Genomic DNA, 15,180 nt, shown 5'->3' with positions numbered 1-15,180 from the left:
CCCAATCCAGGCCCCGGCCCCGTCGCCCCCGGTCCGCCCCCGCGGCGCGCTCTCTCCTCCCTCTTTGTGCGTCTCGCGCCGCCGCCGCCCGCCGCGTGAGAGGACGGGTTCCGCGCGCTCCGCGGCAGCGCAGTCGGGTCCCCTCCCCCCAGAAGATTCGCGAAGAAGAAGCCGCCGCCGAAAAGGAGCTGCCGGTGCCGGTCCCTGGGGGCGCCATGGCGACCGGAGCGAACGCTACGCCGCTGGGTAAGCTGGGCCCCCCAGGCCTCCCTCCCCTCCCTGGCCCCAAAGGGGGCTTCGAGCCGGGACCACCGACTGCCCCCGGGCCTGGGGCGGGGCTGCTGGTGTCCGGGCCGCTGCCGCCCCCGCCCGTGGGCTCGGTGGGGGCCCTGACCGCGGCCTTCCCCTTTGCGGCGCTACCGCCGCCGCCGCCGCCGCCGCCCCCCCCGCCTCCCCAGCAGCCGCCGCCGCCACCGCCCCCCTCCTCGGGCTCCTCGTACTCGCCGCCACAGCCGCCCCCTCCGCCGCCGCTCTACCAGCGCGTGTCGCCACCACAACCACCGCCACCCCAGCCGCCGCGTCAGGACCAGCAGCCGGGCCCGGCCGGCGGCGGAGGAGGTGAGTCGGGCCGAGAGAGCGCGCGAGGCGCTGCGCGGATGGGCCCGGCCGGCTGAGGGCCGCGCGGCGGCGGCGACGGCGGCTGCACGCGGCGGGTGCGCGCGCGCGCGCACGGGGAGGCCCGGGCGGCGAAGCCACGGGGCGCGCGGCCTGGTTCTCGGGCCTCGAGTGCGCATGCGCCTCAGGGGTGGGGGCCCGGCGGGAGGAAGTTTGTTGCGCGCAGGCGCAGTTTGGCGGCCGGGCTTTGTGCCCAACCTAAAAGCCGGCATTGGGGAGACCCCTTGTTGCTCTCCGCCCCTGGTGTTCAGGAGGAGTGTGGAGAGGGGATCGAGTGGGTGGTTGGGATGCCTCATGTGCAAGTCTGGAGGGCGGGAAAGGGTCAACTGATGACGTGGAGCGTCCTCTTCCTGGTTGTAGTAGAGTCCTAAAGGAAGAAAGTACCAAGAGAAGCTCCTTAAAACTTCTTTAATAAGACAAGGCTTTCACTTAAGAACCAAAATGGATGAAAGTCTTCAGAGGGTGTTTGGGTCCGATTTTTTGTGGCCCTTTTGGGGGAAGGAGTTTCCGTTCGTTTCCTCATTTCATTGTATCTACCTAAGAAGTATGACACGCCTCCTCTTGAGGCTTTTCCTCTGGGTCTGGCCCCTCAGAAGGCACCTTTTTGTATCAAACGGCAGAAATTTCTGCTTGTGTACTGGGGAAGAAAGATTTGGCTCCTGTTGTATAGCTTGTTCTTTGTTGAACTTAACGATACATTTTTTAGACCCTAAGTGTCCAACTGGCCAGGAAAATGATGACCGTAGCCAAACCTCTGAGGAGAAAAGTGATGTTGCTGAAAAATCTGGGTTTTTCAGTTGATAACCATAGGTTTAGTTGCGGTTTGTCTCAGGTGACTGTTGGGGAGGTGGGAGGAGCCAGAAGTTACCAATATTGCTTTATAGCCTTGAATATTCAGTCTGCTCTTACGTCCTGGGGCTGTTAAGAGGTTTATGGACAACCATGAGGTATATTATTATCTCAATACTTTGATTTCACTACTTGAAACTTTATGCACTGAGATTTCTTGTTTACGTATTTCACAGCATTTCTGTGGACAAAAATCATAAATGTGCAATGTTAACTTTTCAGACCCAGGTCCCCTCCTAGTGGCCATGTCTTTTGACTTCCGAGGTTTGTCTTCCATTCTTTGCTGTTTCTTTTTAGGTCAAGTTCTCAGTTTCACAGTCTACTGAGGTTGTGTGTAGTATCATAAGTATCCAAAACTGCCTGTTGGTAGTTCTGCTGGTTTATGTTTGCATCTGATGAATCTTATCTCTTTTAGACTTCCCCAGTAAGAAGCGGAAGAGGAGCCGCTGGAACCAAGACACAATGGAACAGAAGACGGTGATTCCAGGAATGCCTACAGTCATCCCCCCTGGACTTACTCGGGAACAAGAAAGAGCTTATATAGGTAAATACACGTTCTGCACTCAAATGCATTTTCAGATTGTTACTGAACATTTTATTTGTTGAAAGTTTGGGACTTTACAGTTTTCTCTTTGAGAGGAGCTATGGTCAGATGACTTTGATATAATCCATCAGTTTTTGCTCTGTGAGTCCTGCATTTGTAGCTCCTTGTTTTGGTCTGTTGGTAACAGCAGTGTTCTCCATGAGTGCCAGAAGGGTAGAGGGGCCCGCTTAGGAATGAGAATAGTTCCCAGCCCAGCACCCCACCCCACCCTTTTCAGCTGCTCTTCATTACCAGTTGATGAGGTGAGTGTTACATGCCTCTCTGGACTTGGCCCCAGTGGAGAACACTGCAGGTATTGTAAACCAAGTACCTTTTTCACAGCCTGGCCTTTCACCATAATTTCATATTCCTCCTTTCCCTAAAATGTGGTCTTTTATTTTTTTATAGGTACTTTCTGAAAGGGGAAAAAACTCTCAGTTTAATCAAAAAATGGTTCTGAAAGTGTGTTTACCCCCCTTTTACCATTTTGTTGAATTTAACCTTTGCTTCAGCATCTTTTCTGGTTTGGTCTTTGGAGAGCTGTCTTAAAATGAGGGCTCTAGTGTTTACTCCTAAGGAACTCTGCAGGGAAAGGGGTACTGCTTGGATCTGGAATAATGAGGTGGTTAGGATAAAAGATCTTAACTGTTGGGAAATTTTGAGAATTACGAATGTCCACAGTAGAAATGAAACTAACTTCAAAATTACCTTTTTTAAAAAAAATAAAAGGTTTTTAATGCAAGTTTTACATTTATTTATGTACCTGTACAGCTGTCTCAAAAAAGTTTACTTGATACACATTTCCTACTAACCAAATAAACATTGGAGTAAATTAGGGCAGAAGCCTCCTAGACCCATGAGGTTGTGTCCTTCACGAGTAAAAAACCTCTAGGCCATTGTTCTTGAGGGTCTTCATCTCTTTTCTAGACTGCTGAGAATTTTGAGGTGTTGAAATTGTCTTATCTCATTTTTACAATACTAATAATTCTTCTTTCCCTACTGTTGAGTCTACTCCCACCCATCCTTTTATGTCTTATATTTGATTAGTCTGGGTCTTGATAACCTTATGAAAATGTCCCTAGTGGAGTGATAGCCCAAGAACACAAGCAGATGCAGAAAATGGGAAAAACAGATTCATTCTTTACATTTCCAACTCTCTTCCTTTGGAGGAAGTTACTGCTTGGGTCCTAAGCGCGTTTAAAGGTGTAATCAAAGCCTGGGCTAGTGTAGGTCTCTTCTCCAAGGAAGATGGCAACCTTTAGATTCAGGTGCCGGTGGTCTCAATCAGCCCGCATCCCTGCTGTCCAGTTACAAGAACTGCCTGCCTCCACGAAGGTGACTTTCACCTTGAGCAGTTGAGCTTAACGCTTGGCTGCCAAGTCAGAACTTTTGTAGCATAAAACAACTTGGGGGCCCACATGTGTCTTCGTGTTCTTTTATCTCTCTTACACAGGATGTCCCCAATATCCTCTTTTGATATTAATGTAGATTTTCATTTCTTCGGAGTTGGAGTGGATGTGGTGTTGGGGTATAGCCCTGTGGGGTGTGTTTAAAATTAGAAGGGTGTCTGGGGTTAGACATGTGTTAATTCTTGGAGTCGCCTCAACTTGAACCCAACCCATTAAGACTTGCCCTTGTTAGAGATACCTGCTTAGGACACTTAGATGCTACAAAGGTAAGAAACAGGTGATCATTCAGCATGCGAAGAAAGTGATCTGGCTTCACACTTCCCATTATCTTGAGAAAATCAACTGGGTAATACTTCCCTGGAGTCACTAAACTTTTGTGAAACCCTCATCTTTTTCATATACAGCCTCATTTGGTCATTTGTCAAGGTCTGAGGGCCCCACATAACTCTCCTTGACCCACACTTTTCATTCTCTGCACCCCTACTTTTATTCCCTATGTAAGGAGTGAGTCTAAACTTCTTGCCTTGTTACTGGTGTATTAAGGTATACTGATTGTCATAAAATTTGAATGAAAACAACAGGTACTGGGAGATCCTTACTAGTACGGATCTGGTTTTACAGAAAGAATATGCACAAACTTAAATATGAGACTGTTGAATTGGTTATTAAATGTTTTGTTTAAGGAATTTTAATCCTGGTATCAATGAAAATGATCTTTGCTTAACTGGTGTTTTTCCTTGTCCCATGTTAATTGAATCTCATTTTGGGTTATGTTTAAGTTTTGATGAAGGAAAAATAAAATCTAAGAGTCTAGCACTCAAGAGTGTAATTTGGTGGGAACAGGGTATTGGTGATAACATACATGGTTTAGTTCTGGGTGCCAATTGTATAGCAAGCCTTGGTGGAGAGGAAGAGGTAAAACGCCTCCTAATAATTGTTTTGATGTTAGCCTTAGTGAACAGTCTATACTGCTAACCCCTCTTCCAACAAACTGTTTGCTTCCTTAAGTGATAACCATTTTGAAGTGAAAGATACTTAGAGATGTAAGTGGACTCCTGCCAGTAGATGGTTGGGGGTTTTTGCCTCAATGTGTTCACTGATCACGTCCCTTTCAAAGTCTCCGAGTTCTTCATGCTTGTTGTTGAGATTTGAGATGTTTTTTGGTAACATTGTCTTTTTTCCATCCTTTTTTTTCTTTCCTAACCTGGTTTCTTCCAGTGCAACTGCAGATAGAAGACCTGACTCGTAAACTGCGCACAGGAGACCTGGGCATCCCCCCTAACCCTGAGGACAGGTTGGGAAACAGTTTTAACCAGCTGACAGTAACGCTTTTACCTTTTTCTCAATACGTTTTACTGGTGGCAACATGTTGTGTCAGTTCAATAAAATCCTAGTAAGAAGACTGGTACTGTGACCATTCTGGGAACTAGAGTGTAAATTAGCAGTTAAATGGTCAGTCATCAGTTAGCAGAATGGAATGAAATTTAATTACTAGCAGAATCAAAAGTTACAGGAAAACGGACAACTGGTTTTCAATTGAAAAGTGTGTAGATTTTAACCTGATTTACCCACTAGTAGGGACAGTGAGGTGGCCCATTAACCAGCAATTTCAGTACCTCCTTTGGCTGAAAGCCCAGGTGTAGCGTGTCCTCATAGGTACTACACATTGTAGGGAATAAGAATATTTTTGAGCATCACTGAATTTGAGCAGGCCAGAAACTCTGTCTGGTCAGCTTATGCTGCAGTCTCCTGCTCATGGTTTTGAAATAGACAAGATTCTAACCAACTTCCTTCATCACTGCCAGTTAATTTTCAGCCTTGGCCATTGCCTGGGGTGTTGGGAGGGGCCAGAATATTTTCACCTGTTTTGGGAAGGCAAGCAACCAACCAATTACTTTTTTTTTTTTTTTAAAGGGAGTGTGGTCCTCAAACAGCTGTGGTCATGTCATTTCAGTTTGTAATTTCTCACCTCTAAAAAATAAAAAGTCTACAAAGTTTGAGGGAAATGAACTTTTTTTTAACAGGAATTTTATTGGCAGGCCAATATTTGAACAGCTAAAATCTGGTCCATTTAATAGAAAGGCAATGTGCCTCCTCCATGAAGTGTCTCTTAGTGCATGCAGCATAGTTGAAAACACTTTGCTTTAAAAAGTAGTGTTTTTGGCTTGCTACCCATTTTAATAACTTGTTAAATCAGGAAGATGATGTAATGGTTTTAGAAGCCACTCATTTAAATAAGCACCTTTCTGGTGTCCTGTGTTAAGAAGCAAAGTAACATATATTGATGCTTTTCATTTGAGTTAATTAAATTTTTTTTATTTTTTCACCTGTAAATTTTGGTTGGAGGGTTGTTATGTTTTATATTTTGGTTTTTTTTTTTTAGATTTGCTTTATAGATTATAGACCACAACTGTTTAGTGCCTTTTTGGCCTTTTTTCCTGTAATAACATGTCCACAGGTTACCAGGCAGTTCCTCAAAAAGTTGAATTTTTAACAAACCTTCGTTTCCTGGAGAATTTGGATTAGAAATTAGATGACCTCTAATACTATTCTTACTCAAAGTGAAGAAGTTGGGCCAGTCTGACCTCTAGAATATTGGTTTTTGCCTTTCACTTCCACAATTTGGAAAGAGGTTACACTGTTGTGGGGCCTTTAAATGACCAATTTGGTACTGGTAAAGCTTCTTTTGGTGATTAGCCAGAAGTGCTTAATTCTAGACAGCTATGAATGAGGTGGGAATTAGAAATGTCAAGCATGTTAGAAATAAAATCAGAGGAGAGTTTTTTTTTTTCCTCCCTTGAATTCAGTTTGAAAGAGGCCCTAATTAATGCCTGATGGTTTTGCTTTGAAAGAGCCCAGGTTGGAGGGAAATGCATGAGTTTCTCACTTAAGGTTATTTCTTAAGAAGGTGTATTCTCAGTATGAAGCCACTTTATGCCATTTTGATGTTGCTTAAGTTGCACAGTTAAAAATGTTTTAAAATCTTGTGTAGATTTAAATGTATAAGATGGTAGTCTAATGAGCTGGGGTATGTTTGTCTTTGTTCACTATTACTGGATTGTGCTAACAGTTTATACAGATGCTAGAAACGGAGGTGTCATTTAGCCGTCATTAGTCATGAACAAACCTGACCTTTTATTCCATCGTGTGTGTAACGTGGTATGACATGGTTCCCTTTAGGCTGAAGACAGTGGGAGCAGCCGAGTTCAGTCCTTGCTCTCCAACTAGGCAAGGTTCTCTCAACTAAACAAAGGGTATAGGAATCTTGACTACTTTCAGGATGTTTTTAAAATAACCTGATCCACATGGTCTCTTCCCTTCTTGCAGCTGCTACTAAATTTTCATTCAGAATATCAAGCTATGGTCCTTTTTGTAATCTTAACTCAGAATTCTAGGAGTGTAACTTCTCTTTTTTTTTTTATTACCGCAAAATCCAGCTGTGGTAAACTGATCATTTTATCATTGCTATTTTTTACTTGTAGCAACAGCATTTTACTCCTTTAAAAAAAAAGAGAGAGAAAATCTGCTTTCTGGACTTGTAAACTCTGGTGGAGAATCCTAGGTTTTCCCCTTGCTGTTTGCAGGTTCAGACCCTAGACAAACACATGACCAAATCTGCATCTGCAGCCTCTCAGAGAAGCTGCTTTAGCAATTTAACGGTTTTCTCTACCCAGACTCCCTAACCTCGAACAGCCAGAAAACAGGTTGACTCCTGGGCCTTGGACACTGCCAGCCAGGCCATTGAAGGAAAAGCAGAGACGAAGCCTTGAACCATCTCTCTCCATTGTGGGGGCCAAGTAGCTGCAGTAGCCTTGAGTCCCAGTTGTATTGGGTTAAAGAGCTCATACTTACTACGTGGTAGGGGTACAGCCTCTCTTCCAGTTAGGGCATGAGCTCTGCAAGAGTCATTTAACATTTTACCTAAACTTGGGGTTTCCGTGGTTCATAAAGTTGTAATATGGTTTTTTTTTTTTTTTTCCAACAAAAGAAAATTCATATTTGGCAAGAAGACTCCAGAGGATGATACAGTCCTTGCCATTTACAGTCTAGAGATTTTCCCTTAGAAGAACAGACTTTTTTTCCTCTCATCACTTTTAGAACAAAACCACTTTTTTCCTTTCTCACACACACCCCAGTCCCCCTGATGCTAAGCCAGTTTCTACCTCCCTATTCCACACGATTTTGAATAGCACACGTTATGGTCGGTTCCTCCGAAGAGTGTTGTGTTAGGGTCTTGAGAGGCAGAGGGGCTGGGGAAGACTTATTTTAGCCCGTGTGGGAATGAGAGTAAAGTGAAGGCAGAGGGGTGACGGTGGTCTGTTTCCCACAGGTCCCCTTCCCCTGAGCCCATCTACAATAGTGAGGGGAAGAGGCTTAACACTCGCGAGTTCCGCACCCGCAAGAAACTGGAGGAGGAACGGCATAATCTCATCACGGAAATGGTTGCCCTCAACCCCGATTTCAAGCCTCCTGCAGATTACAAGTAAGCCAGGGGACTGGGTGGTCCAGGATAAAGACCCCAGCGGATTAGGTGTGGTCTGCTAGAGCATTGTAGATACTAACCTCTCACTCCTTACCCTGTCATCTATAACAAAACGTGGTATAGAAGGTTAGTTCTAGAAGAGCTGTTGAGGTCACCTCAGAAGTGTGCAGAGTCTATGAGTCTTTTCTTTCTTAGACCTCCAGCAACACGTGTGAGCGATAAAGTAATGATCCCACAAGATGAGTATCCGGAAATCAATTTTGTGGGGCTGCTGATTGGGCCAAGGTGAGTACCTGCTGTTCTGTGGAATACAGAATTCCCAAGGATCTGGGAGGAGCTCCCTGGGTGGCTTGGTGTTAAAGAATCTGCCTGCTGATGTAACAAACATGGTTCAATCCCCGGGTTGGGAAGATCCCCTGAAGGAGGAAACAGCAATGCACTCCAGTGTTCTTGCTTGGAAAATCCCATGGATAGAGGAGCCTGGTGGGCTACAGTCCATGGGGGTCACAAAAGAGTCAGACGCAACTTAGTAACTGAGCACTCATGCAAAGACCTGGGAGATGAGTCTGTCTTGTGCCTTTCTGGGTACCATCTTCCTGCTTTTGGTAGGATGTTCACTTTGGCTGAGTGAGTGCCTTTTGGTGAGAAAATTTTCCGTTTCACCGCAGAGAAGTCAAATCTTGAGGATTGCTGTGACCTTAACTTAAAGATCGTGAAGCTGTTGGTGGGAAAATCTCATTCTATACACTCACGGTTTCCTATCACTGCCCAGTGAGCCACTCTGAATTTCCACGTTGGGTATTAAAGCCATCTTTTCTGCCTCTGATAGAGGGAACACCTTGAAGAACATAGAGAAGGAGTGTAATGCCAAGATCATGATCCGGGGGAAAGGTTCTGTGAAAGAAGGGAAAGTTGGGCGCAAAGATGGCCAGATGCTGCCAGGAGAAGATGAGCCGCTTCACGCCCTGGTCACTGCCAATACCATGGAGAATGTGAAGAAAGCAGTAGAACAGGTGAGGAGTCAGGAAGGAATCCTCCAACCAGAAATCTAGGTGGCAGTCCCAGGACTTACATAACTGTGCCCGTTGCGTCTCCACCAGATAAGAAACATTCTGAAGCAGGGTATCGAGACCCCTGAGGACCAGAATGACCTACGGAAGATGCAACTTAGAGAGTTGGCTCGCTTGAATGGGACCCTTCGGGAAGATGATAACAGGTACGTATGTGATTGGTTTAGAGGGACAGGCACAAAAACCAGAACCTACTGAAGAAGGGTGATGGGCCACAGCCATTGAGGTGACCTTTTTCTTTCAACAGGATCTTAAGACCCTGGCAGAGCTCTGAGACCCGCAGCATTACCAATACCACAGTCTGTACCAAGTGTGGCGGGGCTGGCCACATTGCTTCCGATTGCAAGTTCCAAAGGTGAGGGCTTCCTGGTAGCTTCTGGTGTATAGGACAGCTCGTGTTAATCTGCAGACCCAAGAGCTTCCTTTCAGTGAGTTTGGTCTATTAACAGTGTGATGCAAAGCCCAGAATGATTAGAAACAGTCGATGGTGAACATCCCTACTTTATTATCTTGAGCCCAGGGAACCTGAAAACTTCCCTTCTGGGTATAGGTATTTTCATGTGGCTCATTGCTAACTGCTGTTGGTTGCTTATGGTTGGTGTTGCAAGACAGCTTGTAGTTTTGACCAGTTGCAATCCAGCATTTGATAGCAATGTTGTTCTACTTCAAGTGATGAATATAAAAAGCCTTGTTAAGGAAGTTTTGGCAGCTCCTCTGGTCTTGCATAGATTTTCCTTCCCTCATACCTGCAATGTGGAAATTGATGAAACTTACTGTTTTGGGAAAACCTGAACTTCTCCTGGCTTCCTTTCACCTCTGTTCTTGCCCAGGGGTCTCTGCTGTGGCAGAGGTCCATGTGCTTTTCCCAGATGCAGAGCTGGGCACAGAGCTGACGAGCTGATGGGACTGTTTCAAGGAAGGGGTTAGAAAGGGTGACTGAATTCCTCTAAACTTCCTTTGTGTAAATTCTTCAAAGTAAAGGTTTCCATCTTAATGAGTCTTCCCCACCCCTTTTCTCTTTGTGTCTCTACCCCACCTTTAGGCCTGGTGACCCCCAGTCAGCTCAGGATAAAGCACGGATGGATAAAGAATACTTGTCCCTTATGGCTGAACTGGGGGAGGCACCTGTGCCCGCATCTGTGGGCTCCACCTCTGGGCCTGCCACCACACCACTGGCCAGTGCACCTCGGCCTGCTGCTCCTGCCAACAACCCACCTCCGCCGGTGAGTTTCGGGAGGGGGTTTTCACAACCTGGCCCCCTCTTCTCTTCCCAAGAGATGGGAGTACGTGGCCAGGTGCTTGGGGTAGGACAGGTGGACATGGCCGGCAACATTGTTCTTTCGGGCCATCAGGAATGTTTGGGGACCTCTCAGTTTGGGAAGGTCTTGGCCTTTTGTGTCCTGGTCCTGTGGCACAGCCGAAAGAACAGTGTTGCCGCCAGAGGGAGCAGGCAGGGACACTGACGGGAATGCTCTCACGTAGTCTCTCATGTCCACTACCCAGAGCCGCCCACCCTGGATGAACTCCGGCCCGTCAGAGAGTCGGCCCTACCATGGCATGCATGGAGGTGGCCCCGGTGGGCCCGGAGGTGGCCCCCACAGCTTCCCACACCCGCTGCCCAGCCTCACAGGTGGACATGGTGGACATCCCATGCAGCACAACCCTAATGGACCTCCACCCCCCTGGATGCAGCCGCCACCACCACCGATGAACCAGGGCCCCCACCCACCTGGGCACCACGGCCCTCCTCCAATGGGTAAGTAAGTGTCAGACCAGAAACCTTGGGGCTTTGGGGTAAGCAGGGCTCTACATGGCTGGGAGCAGGTCTCAGAGGGGTTGAGTGTCGGTGCTGAGTCTCTTGCTGAGGCTTGGTCTCCAGGTCAGGAGGAAGTCTCCCTTATGGTTCAGGAAGGGATTTCTACATGGGGTATACACGTGGGGCCTGCCTCGTAGAGACGGCATTCAGAACAGCTCTTGTAAGTGGCCATCACTGCCACTTGACTGAGCTATTGTGGGGGTGTATCTTCCCTGGTCAGTTCCAATGTCCTGCTAAGTCCCTGCTCTTTCCTTCCATCAAGATCAGTACCTGGGAAGTACGCCTGTGGGCTCTGGGGTCTATCGCCTGCATCAAGGAAAAGGTAACAGCCTGGTTGGTGCTTCCTGAGGGGTGCTGCCTGCCTAGGCTGGGGAGGCAGTGGGAGCCCTGTGGCGAACCCGCCTCCTCTCCTGAGGCTTCATTCTCTCCGCCTTTCTGCAGGTATGATGCCGCCGCCACCTATGGGCATGATGCCACCGCCGCCGCCGCCTCCCAGTGGGCAGCCTCCGCCCCCTCCCTCTGGTCCTCTTCCCCCATGGCAACAGCAGCAGCAGCAGCCTCCGCCACCCCCTCCGCCCAGCAGCAGTATGGCTTCCAGTACCCCCTTGCCATGGCAGCAAAGTGAGTGGAATATTTTGGGCTGGTGGGGGTGGGTGGGATTGGGGGGGGTGGGGCTGAGAGGAATGAGAGACCCTCACAGCTCAGACAGGCAGGCAGACACCTTGGGATGAGACTCTGGTCTCTGCTGTGGGGTAAAAAGAAAGGGCCTTGTGGCCCCTGGGGGTCTGGGGGAGGAGAGCTGATGTCTGGCGAGGCTGTGTCTGGAGAGAGGTTTGTGGGGGCTGGAGGGGAGCCCACCATCGTAGGCTGGGAGCCGCTGGCTGGCCCATGCCTGCGCCTTAGGCCCGGGGTTGGGGGGTTGCATGCATGCTCTGGAGAGGGATGTGACTGGGGCCTGAGAGACTGCAGGGATGGGACCGGGGAGTAGCTGTGGCCTTGAGGTTGAATGTGCCGTTCGGTGGTGGCGGCGGATGGGCGGAGGGATGTCAGAGCCGGTTCTTGTGTCTGGTACCTTCCCCTCGGCCCTTCCAGGGGCACTGGTGACAAAAGGGCTTACTCCGCTAAGCCTAGAGACCTTGAGGCTGACCCCAGGGTAGTCCTGCCCGCCCCTCCACCCCCATTGCCAGGACCACCCCGCCCGCCCGCCCCCCACCACCGTACCGCATGCCAAGCAAGGAGCAGGCATCCCTTGCCTCCCCATCCCAAGGCAGCAGCCGCAGAGAGCCGCGGTGTGCCCACGCGCGTGTGACCTTGGGCTTCTTTACCACCCCAGATACGACGACTACCACCACGAGCGCTGGCACAGGGTCCATCCCGCCATGGCAACAGCAGCAGGCGGCTGCCGCAGCTTCTCCAGGAGCCCCTCAGATGCAAGGCAACCCCACTATGGTGCCCCTGCCCCCAGGGGTCCAGCCGCCTCTGCCGCCCGGGGCCCCTCCCCCTCCGCCGCCTCCGCCGCCTGGTTCCGCCGGCATGATGTATGCCCCGCCCCCTCCTCCTCCGCCTCCCATGGACCCTTCTAACTTTGTCACCATGATGGGCATGGGGGTGGCGGGCATGCCACCCTTTGGGATGCCTCCAGCTCCCCCACCGCCTCCACCACAGAACTAGACTTGGTTTTTTAAGAAAATATATATTATATATAGAGAGAATTGGTCTCGTTTAAACACACGCCGAACCTCACCATATGGAGCCAGACATTGGGACGCACGCATGTGATTGTGTGCACGCATGTGTGTGTGTGCACGCACCGGGCTGGGCCAAGCGACTGAGGACTCGCTTGGGAATGGGCAGGTGGTAATGGGGCGCCAGCTTGGGCTCTCCTGGCGCCCCGTAGCATCGAGTGTCTTCTTTGTCTTCTTTCTCTCCTCACCCAAATCCCTTTGCCTCTCCCCAAACTGGGCCGCCAGGATCCCTCCCCGCGGCGGCGATGGCCCGAGCCATGAGAGTGAGGACTTTCCGCGCCCATTGGTGACCCTTCCAGGCAGACAGCCTCAGCAGCGCCCCTGGTGGACAGGATGGTTCGGCAAAGCAGCCTGAGTTATTTTTATGGACGGAATCGGAACACGCTGGCTCCATATTGTGAAATTTTTATTAATTTTTTCTTTTTTCTTTGTTACTTCCTTATCTCTTCCTTTCTTCAGACTCCGTCCAAGGAGATGCTCTCCCCGGTCTTCTGCTGCAATTAGATTCCTTTCCCTTTTCTCATTCCTGGTTCTTTAAGGAGAGAGGAACAAGTGGTTTTTAGGCAAACAATTTGGGCCATCAGTATGGCGGGGCGGGGTGGGGTGGGTGTTTTCTTTGGTTCCAAGATTTTCAAACTGCCATATTTTTTTTCAAGCTGAGATACTTTTTCCCCTTAATTTTAAGTGTAGGGTTTTGTCTCTGCCACTCTCGTGGGGTAGTGGGTTAGTCCCCAGGTTGAGGGTCCATAACCAAACTGGCACCCCTGCCCGTGGTAGGTGGAGCCATGTAAGCTGCCTGGGGCTTGTCTGCAACCTTCAGAGCCCTTTCAGCGCTCCCTGAGCTGCCTCAGATTCCGTTTGTTCCTCTCCTTCCTGGAAAGGCTAGCTTTTACAATTTATTTTAATCCCAAACGTCTGAATGTTCTGCAGTGTTGAGGGGTTTGAGCCCCTTGTTTTCTTCGTTCTGCTTCCTTTCCTCCTCCCCTCTTCATGGAGTGATTATGTTGACAATAATGTATGATGCGCGTTCTCTTCACTGGTTTATCAGCAGACGTTTCTCTGGGCTTTTTGGTGTATGATTCAACACTGCGTTAAAGGGGGGTGTTCCATTGAATAAAAGAGCAGTGTGGTTTTCTGGGTCTGTTGTTTTTCTTTCTCTTACACTTGTGCCACTGTCGGTGCCACCACCAGTTACGGAAGCTGTGTTCAGCACCTGGCCCCACTGCCCCTTGCCCAGGGAAGCCTCTGGAACCTTCATTAAGGAAGTCCGCCCCCCACCCCTTGGTTCCCGTTCTCCCTCCCTGTGCAGGTCTGCTGGGGAAGCTGGTGTGTGGGCGGCCCCACCTTCTGCTAGTTTACTGATTACTGGCTGAAGACCAGGTTCCCCCTTCCTGGTCTCTGTCTTTTTGAAGGCCTTTCCCTGGGGCTTGGACCCCCACATTCGATGAGCTCCAGTTGTGATTCGTGCCTGGAAGCTGCCACCTGACTGAGGCCCTGGGCCTGGGGAGGCCTCAGCACGAAAGGTCAAGCCAACTAATCCTGCCTGTCAGGCTCCAAGCTGCTAAAATTAAAACCGCCAAGTGGCCTTTTCTCTCTCTGCTGGTGACTTGCAGCCTGCCACCATGGCAGGCTTTGGGGAGAGGTGGGGGCAGGGGAAGGGGCCCCACCTTGTGCCTTGTAAGCACTTCACAGAGGGTCCCAGGCTGTTTTGTTTCCTTGTGTCTGGGCTAATGGACAGGCCCGATGTGGCACCAGGAAAACCCAGCTCAGGACTTCTGGGGTCGTGAGTGAGGTCCTTGATCAGCCGCTTTTGCTGCTTTGCTGCAGTTCTCGGAGGGAGTTGCATGGGGCCAATGCTTCCCATCACCTTCCCTTTGGGCAGGCTGAGGGACAGCAAGCTCTGCAGCCCACAGCACTGGGCCAGTGGGGACAATGCTGGCCTGGGCTCTTCTGCAGCTTGGAGCTGGGGCTAGCCCTGCTGTTTATCCTGAGCAGGCCCTTGGTGTCTGAGCCCTGTCCAGCTTGCCTGGGCTGCTTTGCTGTAGGCCTGCAGGGGTTAATGGAGCCTCAGAAGCCAGACCTATTCACTGGGTCTCCTCAAGCAGGCCCTAAAGGTCCCTTGACTGGAAGAGGAGAGATCTTTCCTCTTTGTGCTTAGCTGACAGAACGGGGGCAGGGCCTGGGGCCTGGCAACCCTCTTTGACCTTGGCTTCACCTCACTGCTTCCCCCCCAAGCTCGGTTTCCCTGGTGGGCTCATTGGGCGGTTAATTGGCTCTTTGAAGCTCTGGAAGAGGCAAAGTGGCGCTATGTGGGTTTTAGAAATAAAATCAATAAATGACTTAACCATAGCCCAGCTATCTCCTCCGTCTCTCTCCCCTGGGGCCAGCTCCATTCCTTTGCTCGCTCCCTCTCTGCTCCCTGCTGTCAGCTTTTGTTAAGGTTTTGGTGAGTAACAAAGTGGCTGACTTGGGCATCAGTCTCGGCCCTTTCTCCAAGGCAGCAAGCACCTGCCTTTGTGGTGGAACCAGAGGGGTGAAGAGGGCTTTCCC

General features: G+C 49.7%; 1 protein-coding gene across 12 annotated transcripts; it reads left to right on the top strand.

Annotated features, from left to right (window-relative positions):
- The first annotated feature begins 67 nt into the window (after positions 1 to 67).
- Positions 68 to 13,767, top strand: SF1 (splicing factor 1). 12 transcript variants are annotated; one of them, XM_070783172.1, is made up of 14 exons: positions 68 to 618; positions 1,940 to 2,068; positions 4,735 to 4,810; positions 7,847 to 7,999; positions 8,195 to 8,284; positions 8,829 to 9,012; positions 9,100 to 9,215; positions 9,317 to 9,424; positions 10,112 to 10,292; positions 10,552 to 10,825; positions 11,148 to 11,207; positions 11,327 to 11,506; positions 12,219 to 12,423; positions 12,856 to 13,767. In XM_070783172.1, the coding sequence occupies exons 1-14, from the start codon at positions 216 to 218 to the stop codon at positions 12,983 to 12,985; spliced, it is 2,289 nt and encodes a 762-aa protein (XP_070639273.1). In that variant the 5' UTR covers positions 68 to 215; the 3' UTR covers positions 12,986 to 13,767. The 12 variants fall into 12 exon arrangements, with proteins under 12 accessions (XP_070639273.1, XP_070639272.1, XP_070639277.1 ...); XM_070783175.1 differs by having other exon boundaries at positions 76 to 246; XM_070783177.1 differs by lacking the exon at positions 12,856 to 13,767 and having other exon boundaries at positions 91 to 246; positions 462 to 618; positions 12,219 to 12,597.
- The last annotated feature ends 1,413 nt before the right edge of the window (positions 13,768 to 15,180 follow it).

This window comes from Bos indicus, chromosome 29, assembly GCF_029378745.1.
Source record: "Bos indicus isolate NIAB-ARS_2022 breed Sahiwal x Tharparkar chromosome 29, NIAB-ARS_B.indTharparkar_mat_pri_1.0, whole genome shotgun sequence".
Classification (NCBI taxonomy): domain Eukaryota; kingdom Metazoa; phylum Chordata; class Mammalia; order Artiodactyla; family Bovidae; genus Bos; species Bos indicus.
This window is presented reverse-complemented; position numbering and strand designations above follow the sequence as displayed.